The sequence below is a fragment of the Merops nubicus genome, unplaced genomic scaffold, assembly GCF_000691845.1.
Source record: "Merops nubicus isolate BGI_N331 unplaced genomic scaffold, ASM69184v1 scaffold13338, whole genome shotgun sequence".
Classification (NCBI taxonomy): domain Eukaryota; kingdom Metazoa; phylum Chordata; class Aves; order Coraciiformes; family Meropidae; genus Merops; species Merops nubicus.
In genome coordinates this window covers 18,070-35,440 of record NW_008627809.1, presented here as the reverse complement: position 1 = coordinate 35,440, position 17,371 = coordinate 18,070, and the positions used below count along the sequence as shown (strand labels likewise).

Genomic DNA, 17,371 nt, shown 5'->3' with positions numbered 1-17,371 from the left:
ATGTTTCAGCAGGTGCCAGGTTTCCCCTCTGAGTCATTAGTAAATCCTTATTCAAGATGAGACTAAGGCATACTTCACTATTGAAAGTTGCTGTATTCAACTTAAATCACTTTATTCAGGACCACTAGTTATTTTTTAAAGATCTAATCCTCATTTTTTGTGCATAAGAAAGGATGGATCATATTCCTTGTTGGGTATCTACATTTTAGAATAGATTCTGATTTGAATCCCTGGGGTTAGTTAGAAAAATAAACTATAGTAAAATGTGTGCAGAGCATTAACAGGATAATACTAGTTACCAAATAGGAAAAAACAGATTGATACTTAGTATTAAAAACTAAACTTGTCTGTCACCTAAATAAGCAGTCACATGCTGTGACAGATATAATAGGCGTCATTTGGCTGATGCTTTTGATCTACCCCAGTGGTATTTTGAAATGAAAAGCCATTAAGCAAATAAGTGTATTGAAATTAGTGGTGTTCACAGTGTTGTAGTCAAAATTCTTCTATATTTTCATGTTTGAGCCTTCTAGTGGAAGTCATGTTTTGCCTTTCTAATTCAATATTTGGTTACCCAGAACTGGCTTTATCTTTGGACAAAGTGAAACTCAAGTCTGGAACCTTTTGAAAAGAACTTTTCTATAATTTTGCTAAAGAGAAATCTAAATTATTCAGAAGGGGAACACTTGATTCCGAATATGACAGTATATTGGAAAATAGATCAAATGTATATGTAGTCAGACAGATGCTTTCTGAGGAACTGATCATTATATAAGTAGATTCTGAGGAAGTTTCCTCCTTTCTGTCTTTTGTTAAATGGAAGTAGACAGACTAAAATGATTTCTATGCCTTTTGGCCATTATTTTCAAAATGGGGTTTCTAAAGTCAATTTCCTAAATCTGTACCTGGGAATTTAAATGGGTGTTCTGATATTCAAAGTCCAACTACACTTTTTAAGTCAAATAATTCATTAGGAGGGCAAAACAAGATTTCCAATTCATAGTTACCTGTTGCTCTATAAAACCTTTTCTTACATTATTATTTAAAGATCTTTTTCTTTGCTTTAGGGATCCTTAGTCTTTTATAGTACTCAAGTCATGCTTTCATCTTTTTTTCTGCTATCAGAAAAATGAGGTTTTTTTTTTTTTAAATGAATGTTGTGACTTTTACATGATCACAGGAAAGGGAAAATAACAAATGTGGTGAGACTTAAAATGATAAGAATTGGCAATGCTGTCTGTCAACAGGATTGAAATAATGCTATGCTTATTGTTTTCTTTTTGTAAAGATGATCTCTTCCTTCTTTTGCTTGACTTGTATAGCAACCATCTAGCTTCGTCCAAGCTCGGCAGATCATTAAAACGGATGGTCTGGGCTTCCAAGGACTCAACAAAGGTCTTACTGCAACACTGGGCCGTCACGGTACTTTTAACATGGTTTACTTTGGATTCTACTTCAATGTGAAAAACATTCTTCCAGTCAATAAAGTAAGTTCTTCATACAATGCAACTGACAAGCAGATAAGAGCTTTGGCAGTATAATTAACACTGTATTTTTCTGTGGTATTTAGTAATAAACAGTGACTAACATGCCTCTCTGTTTTGCAGAAATCCATAGCATTTTAATAGAATCAAACCAAGGATTTGTATTTCTCACTTTATAAGCAAAGCTGACTATAGATAAAGTAATCGTGTTTGAATTCTTATTTTTACAAATTTCCCTTTATACCATGTTAGTAATGTAAAAAGGCACAAATCAAGATATGGGTAGGTTATGCTTATGTTAGATATATGTGCACTTTTTTGTGGTGAATTGGCTTAGATGAGAAAAATCAGTTCCTAGAAATCCTTTCTGTATTTGCAAAGTAAGGAGCTAAGCTTGAAGAGATGGCAGAGCTGCAGTACACAGGGTATTCTGGCCAGGGACTGGGGCTATTTACTCGAAAGAGAGTTCAACATAGTGTTAAAAGATGACAGGGTGGATTTACCCATATGAGAGTGAGTGAGCCAGCCCAGAACAGGACTTGTAGGGTGATGCATAGAGGCTTTATGTGGTCTGTAAAAAATAAAATAACGAAAAAAATCTTTATAACTGCAATTTCACTTGAAGCAATTTTATTTGATAGTCTTAGATTCCCTTACATAACAAAGGAAACATTTGCCATTACAACAAAGGGAAATTTTACTAGTGAAAATGTGGTAATACTGGCAACTTTGAGTGACTGTGTGAGCAACAGCTAATGGATTATTAATAACTCCAGTACATTACTTACTGAACTGTGTTTTAACTAATGTGATTTTTAGATGATGACAGTTAAACAGTCACAGGTGTAGTATGTAGTGATATACATATAAGAAGCTGCATTTTACATCAAAAGGGATCAGCTTCTATTCCCAGATGAAGTAACACCTCTTTTTTTTTTTCTGCACTCTGAGTAGCCTGGTATTTTTGTTGGCAACATTGTGTAAATGGAGAAAAGCTCAACTTCTTATTTGCAGATCATTACAGTAAATTGAATTGTTCAAGAGCAGCTAACCCACAAGTTTCTACAAGTTTCTTGTGGTGTATTTAAGTGTATTTTACAATGTACTTTAATCATACATTCTAAAAACTCAAGGCACAAGCATAGCTTGATACTAAGATAGGAGTAAACACATTTCTGTTGATCAAGAAATGAAAAAATTATAATCGCTATGCAGAACATTCAGAACCATATGCAGGTAAGGACAAAGGGGCTTGTGTGCAACTTCCATGGAAATCCTAGAATGTTCTTGCATAGCAGTTGAAGAATAGTAGTACTGTTGGACATAAGCATGCTTTCCTAGCCTTTCAGATTTAAAAAAAAAAAAATAATAGAAACAATTATTACATGATTAGAAAGATTCAGATTTTTGTGATCTAAGAGAAATTAGTACTCTATACATATTTTGTGTGATACAGAGAATTGTTAACATCTACAGCACAGATTCAAATACATCTAGAAAACAAAAGAGGAATTATTTCAGTGGTGTCAACCAGTGGCCCAGCTGACCTGTACATACGATCAAAAACAAAAGATGATTTAATCATGAAGGTTTAGATTGCATTAACTTCAGATAAGTGGAGAGGTTTGCCTTGTGCTTGAGCAGTGCAAAGTGGCTTGCACAGTGCCTTGCACAGTGGCTAGATCTGCACTAGTCGATTGAGCAGCGTCACTGAAACTCAGTCATCTGTGCTGTTAAATGTTCCCTGGCACAGCTGTGGCCCAGGCCAGCCAACACTGTTCCTTGGTATGGCTTAGGAGCACAGACAAGAAACCATTCCTAATAGGCAGCCAATCTGTTTTGAATGGTAATAACATTTAATAGTGCTAATAAAGTTAATAGGGCTCTCTAGGCCAGCTGGCATGAGTGCTATAGACAGTTCTGTACATACAGATATGGCAAATAATTCTGGTCAAACTCACATTAAAATCAACGCAAATCTTACCCTGAATTTCACAGGGTGTAGGCTAGGCCTCATCTGGCTTGTGCTAGCCAACATAATGTCTCAGGTATTTACATGCATTGAACTTCACTTCAGTGACTGGAAAATGGAAGTATGCAGCAATACTTCATGATCTGTAACTTAAACCTCTTCTGTCAGTAGGCAGGTACTGGAGGCTAGGAGTTATCAAACCTGTACAAAGAATTTGGTAGAAACTGGGTTGCAGTTAGTCTGAAAAATATTAGAAAGTTATAACTTTTCAAGATTTCTCACATACTTTATTTCACTACAAAGCCTAATTTGTTCACTTTGTATATTTGTGAGAAAAGAAAATCCTAAATTCAGTCTTCTGATACTGACAAACATATAAAAATTGTCAGAAAAGAATGCTACACTTTTTAAATAATTTTGGCTCTTTACTATGTAGCTGCCGTTGACCGTCTGTAACGTAAGTGAAAAAATGTAAGGAAATGTCTGTGTGAGCCTTTTAGCTGTCAGCAATGCTAAACTGTGCATTAAATTTGCATCCCAATTAGGGATGTTTGCAGCTTATTTTGACAAAACCAATAAACCTTTTATGTTGAGTGGTCAAATGATATAAATGACATGTGTGGGTTGTAAATGCTTGTAATGAATAATTTTTCATATGTTCAGTCTGTTCTGCTAAACAGACCATTTACAGCCAACCTCATGCTCTGTTTACTGAAAATGGAGTAAGCCAGACTTGTCTCAGTTGCCACTAATGTATCAGGCATAGGTCATTAACAGCTATGTATCTGCACTAGCAATCAAAATAGTCTGCAAATTTATATCCTCTCAGTTTTATGGCACCTGATTTTATAGCACAGTTCGTAGGCATACAGCAGCTCTCGATTTTCAATTTTTTATCATAGTTAAGTTTGAGGGTAAACGATAGTTTCATTGAAACCTTTGCTCACTACCACCTCCAAGTGGCTCTCTTACTCCTTAACAAGATGAAATTTCCTCACTGTCTTGTTAAGAGTCCCATTTGAAACATGGCCAACTGCAAAACTAATTTCAGGTCAGGCAGTGCCTGCCCCAGCTGCCCCAGATGTGCCCCCTGTGGAGGGGGTGCTGCGTCAGGCAGCGGGAGCTGAGCAGAGGGCCCTTCTCTTAGCAATGGGGCTCCCAACATCTATAGGCAAAGAAGAGGTGGGAAACCAAAACGGGCTCTTCAGCTTAGTGAAGAAATAAGACAGCAGGCAAGAATTTTATTTAGTTGTTTTCAGGTCTATGCCAACATAGAAGTTATATTTAGAAACAGACGGTGAAAAGGGCATGTGGTACAACAGAGTTGAAAAAATAGTAGACCAAAGTGATTTAGATCAGAGTAGGAAATGGAATAACCTCAGAACTACCATCCAAGCTCAAGTTTCAGGATGAACTAGGAACTGCGGGGGGAAAAAGACAATGCAGTATCCAGTACAATGTTACAAGGCACCCACTGGTCAGTATGCTCCACTGTGGTGTGTGCTGGGGCTCTTGAAATGACAATCTGTGCTGCTGTTTGAAGACACAAGTGAAGATTAACGAGAGGAATTTTCAGTCAAAATAAAAATGTGAAGACGAAACACAAGCTTCTTCTGTTTTCCTATGGAAATCAGAATAATGCTGAAACTGATAACCAGGTTCAACCATAGCTGATGGCATGTCAACTGCACCACCCAGCTTGGTATCGTCAGCAAACTGGCTGAGTGTGCCCTCGATGCCACTGTCTGTGTCATTGATGAAGATGTTAAACAACACTGGTCCCAGTACAGACCCTTGAGGGACACCACTTGTCACTTTTGCCCAGCTAGACATCGAGCCATTGAACACAACCCTCGGGGTGAGACCGTCCAGCCAGTTTCTTATCCACTGAACAGTCCACCCATCGAACCCATGTCTCTCCAATTTAGAAAGGAGGATGCTCTGGGGGACACTGTCAAAGGCCTTAGGAAAGTCAAGATAAATGACATCTACAGCTCTTCCCTTGTCCACTAATGCAGTTGCTTCATTATAGAAAGCCACCAGATTGGTCAGGCAGGACTTGCCCCTGGTGAAGCCGTGCGGACTCTCCTGAATTACCTTCCTGTCCTCCATGTGCCTTAGCATTTCTTCTAGGAGGATTTGTTCCATGGTCTTCCCAGGCACAGAGGTGAGGCTGACTGGGCGGTAGTTCGCAGAGTCTTCCTTTTTACCCTTTTTAAAAATAGGGGTGATGTTTCCTTTCTTCCAGTCACCAGGGACCTCACCTGACTGCCAGGACTTTTCAAATATTATCGACAGTGGCTTGGCAACTGCATCAGCCAATTCCTTCAGTACTCTGGGGTGCATCTCATCAGGCCCCAAGGCCCCTGAGACATTCAAGAACCTTGTCATTTTTGACTGTGGGAGGAGCTTTGTCTCACTGGTCCCTGTCTTGTGGGCCATCCACTTGAGAGCTGCAAGGACAGAAGTTGCCATTGAAGACTGAGACAAAAAACTTCTTCAGGACCTCGGCCTTCTCCTCATCTGTTGGCACTAATTCCCCATAGCTATTCTTCAAGGTGGGGGGGATGCCTTCTTTAACCTTCCTCTTCTGGTTGATGTACCTATAGAAGCCCTTCCTGTTTTCCTTTGCATCTCTCACCAAGTTCAGCCCCAGCTGTGCCTTGGCCTTTCTCATCTCAGTTAAATATTGAATTCCATGGGAATAAACCTGTGTAAGCCAAGTCTGGGCTTGCACCTTTCCAGACATCAGTATCAATCAGTCACAAGGGCTGGTAGAACATCAGACTTCCTTAGTTCTGGTATTCATGGTGCTACTCTTTTTGTTGTTGTTGTTGTTTCAAAAATTCCTGTATAATTGAGACTGAAGATGGATAGTGCAGACAGTTCCTGGATGCAGGGGTAAGCAATAAGACATCCATTTCTGGGTGCCCTTTTCTGTATAGCTGGTGTCTAAATGATGTGATGAAAAGCTGACCTGCTTGTAACCCCAACACTTCATGAACAGTGTGATCTGTAGACTGGCTTTATGCAGGAGAGCTGCTTGGGGTTACAGCAGAAGCCTCATATGAAGTTGGAAGATAGTTCTGGTTTTACCAGTGTGGTTGATGGTTTTCCAGGTGGCCATTCCCCAGAAGCTGCAAGAACACGCATTGAATAGTGAATGACAGGAACACTAGGCACCCTATTTTAGGTGAACCTGGGAGTTATTGATATAGGTGGTTATGGGACTAACAGAGAAGTCAGACATCAAATTTGAGGACCTAAAGAAACTGGGCAGGAGTTTGGTTTTGCTCTTTGGTATTCTCATTTCACCAGTCTAAGAATAATCTACAAAAGTGGTGTTGGATAAGAGGAACACTACAGATGTATCTGGTGCTTCTCTGACTGGCTGTATTGACTGAATCTGCAGAGTTCTGTATACTTTGTATTCAGTGGCCACCGTATTTTGTTACCTCTTTTTTTATTTACGTCAAAAATTCTTTTGTGCAGATGTTTGGTTTAGGACTAAATGAAGTCCTAGCCTTGCCCTATGGGTCCAAAAGGTTGTAGTGGAAGAGTACATGGTAGATAATAATGCTACTTGTAAATCTGGAGTAAGATTACTAATTTTATCAGGAAATTGTATTGTGAGAAAAACAAGTCACTTAGAGGACTGCAGACTGTTTAAAAATGTATACCCTGTAGAGCAAACAGCTATGTCACTCTGCAGACTAGCCACGACATTTATTCTAGTGTCTGTCATTCATGTTCTTATGCTGTCAGTCAGCTGACAGGTGGATTTTAAAAACTTAAATAAATGTCTGCTGCAACAAGATTGCACTCAAGGAGGAAACTAACATAGTTCTTCTCAATGTGAAAAGCACATCTAATTCAAAGTGCAGCTGTGACTCTGCATTTTGGAGTGTCTTTCCTGGTCATCAATATGTTTATTGTGGTTTCAGCATTTCCTATGCCTTTTGATAAGGATCAGACCATCATTGTACTAATCAGACAGCAAGCTCTAGTTTACAATAAGGAGTTTACTATGTAGATGGATGAGACGGACAGGAGTTCAGAGTCATTAAAACTATGAACCTGTTCAGTAAGCTGTGGTCAAGTCTTTTCACAAAACAAAAATTGTGAATATTCTTTAAAAGAATCAAAACATGATGTTTTCACAGGAATGATGAGACACACTTTGTTCTATTTATTTTCACCCTTTCTGGAGCCTTGCAGTTAGTCTACATAATGTTCTCCTCCTTACTGCTGATTTCTGCCAGGAGTTTACATGCCTTCAGAGCATCTAATCACATCTGTACCAGGCTCTCCCTCTTAAAGAGGAGAATTTGACAGTCTTTCTTCCCAGCTCTCCTGTAGAACTCAGCATGAAGACCCGGACCATGTATATCCTCTGGGTTCTGGCTCAGTCTCTGTGTTTAAAGTAGCTCATTTGAGTTTTTCATCTGTTTCTTGGGTTTTTTTCTGAGAGTTATCTCCCACTTTACTGCTCTCTGAATGTACCTTTTCTCCTCTGACTTAGAAGCTCCCCCTCCTCAGACCCTTGTGTTCCTTTCTTCCCATCTGTTGCCAAATGCAGCTCCATTTAGTGGTTAAAACCAATTACCAGGCTGGCTCTTTACAGCCTTTTTTGCTGCCAAACACTTGATTATAGTCAGTGTAGCGTAGGTCAGGTCTTGTGGCACCTCTTAGCTTGCCATAGGATTTCCTATGCTATTACACTTCGCCTTAGCCAAAAGGACCGAGAAGCAGCTCTACACCTCGTTCCTAGCCTGTCTCCCTCTTCAGCCCCATAGTTCTTAGGTACACTGAGCAGAACCAGAGTTGGCCAAACCAAAGCCTTGTATTTTGAAGTCTGCCCTGTCACACACAGGAAGGTGGAATGTGCAGCATAAAGTGTGAAGCCTCTCAGCTCCATTCCTGGCTTCTCTGCTGGCCCATTATGTGACCTTGAGCAAATGTACTTAAATTCAGTGGTCATTTCAAATCACTTTTGGCACTTTTATGCCAAGTGTATCTCATATATAAAACTAATATCTTATAGCTAACATTTTCAAAGATGTTTAAAAAACTTAATGCAAATATTCTACTCTAAGTATTAGTTTTGGGCTAGCTTCAGTAGACTGCTTTGCAATTACCAACCTCAAACATGATTCTATTATTATTTACTTTTCATGCAAATTGTCAGAAACTGGCATTCTCTTTATCCAGTTAAACGTTAGTGTTTCATAGTGAACTTATCTATGAGGTGCTCAGAAGTACTAAAACTTATTTATTATTTTTTCTCATAAGATATGTACCTCTGTCACCTGAAAAAAAAAAAAAGTTAAAATATCTCAAGACAAATATCCAAATACTGAAGAAAACAAACTTCTAAAATAGTTTCCATTAGACAAATTCATATTTACTGATTTTTTTTATTTTTATTTTTTTTTTTTTTTTTTTTTTTGTGTGTGTGTAATAGGTTTTATAACTTTCTCTGTGACACATTATTCCACTTTTACACAAACTGAATGGGGCCTCACAAGGGAAGAACAAGTAGTGTTCCTGAGTGTCTCTGTGGTCAAGTTTCTAAATACTATTATGCATGACAGTGGACTGTCTATGTTATTGATTTCTGCTTACTTCAAGCAACCTACCTTAGGGACTTTGAGCTGTTCCTTTAAAGGTACCTACTTCTCTCCACTGCATATGTGAGTGTGCTGTCCTACCTTTGAACCTTTGGATAGCACCTAAGGTGGGTCTCTAAATCAGTACAAATATAACTCCCATGATGAGTAAATTATCTATTCTAAAATTATTTTTCAACTTTCTGAAAAAATTAACTGATCTCCAAGCACACATGCCTTTACCAAAGAGTTATTTCATTCATGGATTAATATATGTGCTGCTTATTGAATTAAGTAACCTTCCTTCAGTACAGATGAAGATAGTCTGGAAGCTTTTTACAGAAATCAAAGATTTATACAGAGGTTTTGGTAAAGTGCACAGCAAATTAACAGGTGAATGAAGTGGTATGGAAAGGAAAGCCTGGGGCTTTGGAGGCTGAAATTGATAAATTAAAACTGTTTCCAGTGGGTGACAGTTATACATGGCTGTGCTAGATTCAGGGTTAGAATTTTATGTTGCTAGAAAATATGGATTATAAAAGAAGGAATTAAGCAACATACAATTCAGGAGGAGATTAGAGTCTTCACTTAATTAAAAAAAATTATGATAGGACTAATGAAGTATAAAAAGTAGAGACATAATATCTCAAAAGTTCTTCTGCCAAGAAAGCAGGGAAGTCCATCAGGGCATACATAGATATGGCATTTATTAGTGATGCTTACTTCTCACTTTATAATGGCTGCTGATGCTCAGAGGGCAGGGACTCAGGTGTACAGGTAATGTGATTGTGAAGAGCATGGTAACAGAGAGGTGAGATGACCACAGATTACTTTATCCAACCATAGCAAAGCTATTCCACTGTGAATAAGTAAACTGGTATTTCACTTCCTTGTGGCTTACTATACTGTGGAATGACACCTAAAATCAAGTTTCTGTTCTATATATTCTGCTCATACTACCTAAAAGTCACCTTTGCTTAAAAACAGAATTCAATTTTTTTTTCCAGTTCTCCCATTTATGAAAGCAAGAGGAGCTTGTCAGAATCTTTTTTTTTCTAGTGCACAATATATGAAACTTGAAACATGATATTTGAACAGTGAACTGTGTGGTGCAGAAAGTGTCAATAACATGCTAACTGCCTCTGCTAGCTATTTGCACTAGACAGATACCTGATCTTTGCCCCCTTTTACAGGATCCTAGACTGTTAGGAGTATTTTGGCTTTTTCCATGGTGTAGGAAAAGAACAAATTTTGATGTAAAAAGAAAGACCCTGCTTCCTGATAGCACCAACTTGCACCTGCCTGGTAGGCAGCCAGTGTTCCTTTGTCCATGTAAAATGTTGTAGACAGAGGACTAAATTATGTTTGGAAATCTCTTTTTTTCAGTTGGAAGCATTAGCACAGCAAAATCCTGCTAGAAAAAAAATAACTCTTTAATTCTTTTTAACAGCTGAATTTATTTTGAATCTGTTATACGAATTAAATGAGCCAGATATTACAGTGACAAATGCAACAGGAAAAAAAAAAAACCTTCACATGAGAGATATATAATAAAAAATTAAGTTACATAGCAAAGCTAGTGTATGCCATGGCACATTTGGTTAAAATCCCATTTTATGAATGGGCAAGATGCTGCCTTTCAACTTTTTTTTGTCACAAATACTGGAATACAAATAAAGCCATTTGTAATTTCACTTTAGTTGCATTAGTTCAGTGTCAGGTTTTAATAGATGCTCGCTTAAGAAGATACCCGCTGTATCCTATACTGTGCCACTCTCAATCATAAAGCAGACAATGCTGGCGTTGGGAAATCATCAAAATATGAAAATAATCAATCATTCAAATATAAAAGTCTTGTTAGGACAGCAAGGCTTGAAATTCAATGTTTAACAACTAAATATTTTTGCCTGACATATATTGCCTAGCCCAGAGAGCAGCCCACTGTGCTTGATGCTATGGAGGAAAGTGTCCTTGTGCCAAGTTTCACGACAAAAATACTTCACACCATTCTGGACTATGAAAAGTCAACAGATCAGTGGTAGCATCCTCAGTGCAGCTTGGTTTGAGGAGATTAGTGCAATCTGGAGTTGTAATTGGCTCTCAGGTGTGGGTATAATCATCACATGCCTGCTGCCCAGAGGCAGGAAGGTACCATGCTGGAAAGGGGCTGCCATACTGCTGCCCCTTGAATTTCAAAAAAGATCCCTTTTTTTCTTTTCTAGATAACAAAAATATAAGGTTTCTTTGATTTGCATTTAAACCACTGTCAGTGTGTACAGAATAGACAGCAATTTCTTGCTAATATTTTTGCTAATAAAGTCTCGCAATTCTTTATGTACCACAGGCTATTCTAATTTTTAAAAGGTATTACAAGTATGTTACATGTTTTGTGAAATCAAGGTATTGAGGCTTTCTGCAGGTAATAAAAAGCCCTGTTGATTTTGACTTTTCTCTCTAAGCACCTGTACGGACTTCATCCAGCGCATATTATGGAAGTTTTACTTTATGGTTTTTGTTACTGATCTGGAAAGGAAAGCTTCTAATTGTTTCAATTTTTAATCACAAATGTCCATGTTTAGGAAACAAAGAACTCTTTCGGTTTAGTATTACACTGATGTTATAACAGGGCAAGAACATTTGTTATTTTACTGATGCTTTTGTATAAATTACTATAATAATAGTACCTTCAAGGGGAAAAAAAAAATGGAACTGCATATATAGAGTCTGGTATGGCAAAAAAATGTCCTTGCTGCTGAAGAAAAACAGCAAAAAAATTCTGTGCATAGGAAGTGTCCTGGAACACACTTCCCTGTGACTTCCACTACTTAGAGAAATAGGATTAAGCTTGCTTCAAGAGACTTTGACTCCCAGATAAACTGTGGGCTCTTTGATGTCATAGAAAACGCCAAGGTAGGAGGTCTTTCTGAAAGATCAAATAAACCCCAGTTGCACTGTGAGTGAGCAAAGAAGTTTTTAGATGCACTTCTAACCTGCTTCTAACTTTTACTGAGAATATGTAGCAGGGTTCAGAAACAATCTGTTGTAAATTCTTCAGCCAATTAGCTGAGCGAGTTACCAGGGTTCATAATGCGCAGAACGTGGAGGCTCTTTTGCAGTTGTGCTGAGTTGGATTGTTAATAACAGGAAGCTAGCACTTCTCAGTACAGTGGATCAGCTACATGTGAAAATAAATGTAAAAAACCTGGAGGGGAATGGCAGCAGACTGAGATTAGCCTTTATTTAATTTAGCATTTGGGGGTCCAACACACAAATGAGCGTTTTAGTAGGCTTCATGGTGGAAGTTGCTGTCATTTGTAAAATATTCTGGCCAATTAGCTAATAGTGTGCTTGGATTTCTCCTGTTTTGATACAGTAATACTAAGTACATTGTGAAGCCCAATTATACAAATCATCCCCATATGCCATACCAGTCTTTCTTTATGAACTGTGTTTATAAATCCTGTGTGAGGAAATGTGTACTTCAGCAATTTAGACCATGTGTAAAAACATAGCCAATAGGATTGTCAAGAAAACAAGTTCCAGCATAGGAAATCCTAATGTGTTCCGCTAAAATAACACGAGTGTGTTGTGTTGTGTGAGTTTTCTGATTAAATACATATTACTTCATAGTGCTTAACCTGCACAGGTCCTTCCATTTCCCTTTTTTATTCTTTCTTTCTCTCTTTTTTTGTAGGATCCAAATTTGGAGTTTTTGAGGAAATTTGGAATTGGGCTAGTCTCAGGAACAATAGCCTCAATTATTAACATTCCTTTTGATGTTGCAAAAAGTAGGATTCAAGGACCACAGCCAGTTCCTGGACAGATCAAGTACAGAACCTGTTTTAAAACTATGGCAACAGTCTATAAAGAGGAAGGGTAAAACATTCCTATCTTCATAAATGTCCAGATCTCTGTTTTAGTTCATACAGGTCCATAAAACTGTGTTGTTATATTCAGATTTGATGAGGATTGTTAAGCCACCCTGAACTCACATATCAAAAGAGTACAATGTAACTTTTTAAAAATGTTTTTTTTTTTAGAATTAGAAGGAGGTATCCTCCTACTCCATGTGAACTTTTACAGAATACTTATGATTATTGGGTTGTCATATTTTAAATTCAAAAAATAAATGCTTTGTGTATCTTGTGTAACTTTTTCAACTCTTCATTTTCTAAAAGGAAAATGTCAACAGAAAACAGAGTTATTTCCCAATTTAATCTTATTGTCATTCTACAGATCTCTGTACCTTTAAAATGACTGCTGAAATAACTAAATTTGGGACAGATCCTGGTGGCAATAATGTTTTCCAACTTTTTAACGTATTTCTCAAGTGGGGACTGAGTTGTAGCTTTGATAGTCAATTATAGCAGTCATTTTGTCCATGTATGCAGCTGTTGTTAACAGACTTGTCTTGAAAGAAAAACCATCTCACTGATTAAAGTCATATTTCTGATTGGCTAGGCTCACAACATTGCCTTTGTGACTGAACATTGATTAACTTTTTCTCTTCATCTGATCTGCCTCTGTAAAATGTTAAAATCCAGATACGGCCTGCTATTGAACACGTGTAATTTCAAATAATTGCTTCTAAGTGCTCTGCCAGCATTTTAACAAACACATGCTAAAATTCCATTCTTCTTTTGGAGCAAGAATATTGTGTGAAATGTTTTGTTTGTTTTTCTTCTCCTACAGATTTCTGGCTCTGTACAAAGGCTTGGTTCCCAAGATCATGAGACTTGGTCCAGGTATTTTTCTCCCTGTCACTATATTGCTTTTGTTCTTGCTTTCTCATTCTGTTTTTCATTTTTTTGACAAAATATAGTGAGCATCAGTCAAATAAAACAGTGTACCAGAAATCATCAAAATCTTTCATTTTTGAATAATTTCTCTTGATAACAGCATCATCTAATAGTATCATAGAAGAATTTGGCTTAGTATGTGTCTAAAAAAATTATTACGAATACACAGCAGAGGATTGCAGATCCAAGTAACTGCTAGTTTGTGCAGTTACTTTATTTGTGAACAAGCCAAAGAGCATCCATGCAAATGCCAGAACTGTAAAATCTTTGAAACTGTTCTTAAAACTTCCTATTCCTTCTAATGTGTCTTTGTTTTTGTTTTTGTTTTGCCAGGACTGTTCTGTAGCCATGTAAAGTTAGCTTAAAATGCAGGTTAGAGTCTCTGCAGTGTAAATGCTCCCAACTACTCGAAGTATAGCCCAAGCATATCAAATTCCAGCTACTTTCCTCTCCTGTGGTCTGCAGGGGCTGTGAAGAACAAACACTAAAAGGACAAAAACATGAGCTGGGAAGGGACTTGCATGGCCCTAGAAGGCTATGAGGACAAGGATAGCTTAAAACTGCATTTGTTGATTGACACCCTCTCACTAGTTGTTACTCCAAATGCAGAAGCACAGTGGTTGAAAGCTAGGTCTTCCTCGACTTTTAGACTGTTTTTCCCTGACTGTTTTTGATTAATCATGAAAGCAAAGCACTGGGCCCTTAGACTTTGCCGGCCTGCAGAGGCAGTCTGTCTCAAAAAGAGCAGAAGCCCAAATTTGAACAGTATCCCATTCCCATGAAATTGTATTTCCAGTTGTGCAAGGTGGTTTAATAGGCAAGAACACACATGGTTAAAAGCAAGTAGGTACAGAGTCTGTTCTGCAGTATAAAGGAGGCATTCGTTTTGTCTGTAAATGTTTGCACATCCAATCCGTCTAGCGAAGTGCTAGACCGTGCCTGGCTATTGTGCAAGGTAAAGGAGGAAGGTGGGGAGGGGAAACAGGGCAGCTAGGCATAACTGAAGCTAAAACACTCCAAAGATGCTGGATTACATACAGGGCAAAACAAAGGCAAGGTTTCACTTCCCGGGTACCTATTAGCAAAGCCGATTTTTGAATACATTTTTCCATCTTACAAATAACTATGAACTCTGGCCCAGTCAGGTAAGTATACATTTCATTCCAAACACCTTTGTAGTCCCATTGACTAACATATAGATTTGGCTTTCCAATGAAACAATACTGCAATTTTTATTGTGACTGGGAAGGGTAATTCCTTCTTTCAACATGTGAATACTTTCAGAAAAAGAGAGACACAAACAGACCAAACATTATTAGCATTGAAATCAGCCTTGGGTTGAGTTCAAATCACATCTTAGACTGTGTCTATGATTTGTGTGTTGGTCAAAGCCTTTTGCAAACTTTTGCTGTGTTTAGCTGTCTGTGAGTTGCTGTTCATAGAGGATTTCAAGTCTGATGGTGATTCAGTAGGATAAATAACATGGGGAAACTCACGTGATAGTTCTGTATGCCTAGTTTCTGAGCCTATCTCATCTACCAGGAAAGGTCAGCCTAGTTCAGCAGACTTGTTTTTCAGAGGTGCCACTCTAACCTAGTAAAAGAGACAACAGGCAAAGGCAACGAAAAGAGTATTTGTGCCTCAGTGCTGGCACCCACAAGTGGCACGTTGTAACACACTCCCACTGGCTGAAATCTGATTCTCGTTCCCCATCTTCTCCAACCAGAAGCATCTCTATGTGCTTAGTTTATATATATATACACACATACAGAGACATATATATATATGTATATACACCCTCTGAAGTGTTCCCTTCTTTGGCTCATACATTAATTACAGAAGGTTACAGGAAGGCTTTAGTCTGGCTGCACTAGCAGTGCATGAAGCCGGGATTCTGCATTTATGGCACTGAAGCTGGGATGTCATAGCGTTATCAGTTCTAGCAGATAATGCCATTTCCTCAGATCAGGTACCAGCACAGGAGGATCATACTCATTTCAATACTGTGTTGTCTGCTTTAGACAGGTAAATAAACAGCTGAAAACCTTCTCTGACTCTTACCTGGAAGCATTTTCATCACCATGGTGATGAATCTTTTTTCATTCCACTATTCAAGTTGCTCTTTCTTGGCCAAATGTAACTCTGAACAAATACACAAATATTCACTTGTAAAAGAACAAAGAAAAATATTAATCTTGAAAAAAAAACCTTAGGAAAAATCACATTGAAGGTGATTTTGATTTATTATACAAGCTCTTCACATCATCTTTTGGTCTCATATTAAGTAAAATTGGTATGGTTTAAGATTTAGTGAATTTCTGATGAATTAGGGAATTAGTAGAATTATCCATTTTGCAAATAAGACTTTGCAATATTCTTGTTCATATTCCACATGACAAATGCTCTACAAAATCTTAACAATACTGAATTTTGTATGTAGTAAAATAGTATATTTTCTTGCAGGTGGTGCAGTGATGCTTTTGGTTTACGAATACGTTTATGCATGGCTTCAGGACACAGTTGATCACAAGCAGCACGTCTGAAAAATGTACTCTTTAAAATTATTTTCGTTTTACAGTACACTTTAAAAAAGTAAAAGTGATTCTCATCCTTTATAGTGTTAATGCCCTCAGATTACACCGGTGTTAATACAGTTCAAATAAAATTTGGTTGTCAGGTCCTGATCCAAGAAAATAATTAGACATGTGCTTTTCTGTCAGCGCATAAATAAATAGCAGAATTGATATTTGTAATTGTTTTACTGGATCAAAACAAAATATATAGAAGACATAGGAACAAGTTAGTTTTCCAAAAGTAAACTGAAAATTCTGGACACTGAATTATAATACGCAGTCAATACACTTTTTTTAAACATTTCAGTTGAAATAGCAGATAATCACTTTCAGGGAATTTTGAAGAAAAAAAAAAAAGAATAATTCTGTGGGTGCAGATACTAAGCTACAGGTAGCAGCTCCATTTACCCCATGTTAAGAGCATGACCCATACTCTGCAAACTCTTGAGACAGTTTTAGGTCTCGTTTCAATTCAGTGCAGTACAATTTCAAAACTGATAGATAAGCTTCTTAAGTTGTTGGGAGTTAGGACAGTAAAAGAACAGGATGACCAACCACAACCTTAAAAACAGACAGACTGTTAAATCTACTGATTCTTGGCCATATGTAGTGCATAAATCTCACTCAGGTCACAGAAGATACTGAAAATAATTGGTCAGAATCAAGTTACATAGAAGAGCCAAAAAAACTGTGGGAATTGTAGAAGAAATTACTGAACAAATGAACAGAAAAAGACACACACTTTCGGGTGTACGAGATTTTACTGTGATTTTTTTATCCACCCTCATATACTATTGCTTAACAAGCTGTCCTGTGATAAAAATGCTCAATGCACCTTGACTGTCCCTCTGGCCTGTCATGGGTTGGAGAAACAATGTTCTAGATTATTAGCACATATGCAGTGGTAATTGGCTAATCATACACCTTGAAGAAA

General features: G+C 37.7%; 1 protein-coding gene across 1 annotated transcript in view; it reads left to right on the top strand.

The window, feature by feature from the left end:
* SLC25A21 (solute carrier family 25 (mitochondrial oxoadipate carrier), member 21) overlaps window positions 1-16,472 on the top strand; it is a gene marked incomplete at its 5' end in the record, with an annotated part of 26,911 nt that extends 10,439 nt beyond the window's left edge. The window contains 4 exons of the mRNA XM_008946464.1: window positions 1,323-1,487; window positions 12,760-12,941; window positions 13,758-13,810; window positions 16,328-16,472. Of these exons, the coding sequence (XP_008944712.1) occupies window positions 1,323-1,487; window positions 12,760-12,941; window positions 13,758-13,810; window positions 16,328-16,407 (480 nt within the window). The remainder of the gene's footprint in view (window positions 1-1,322; window positions 1,488-12,759; window positions 12,942-13,757; window positions 13,811-16,327) is intronic.
* Window positions 16,473-17,371: the final 899 nt, after the last annotated feature.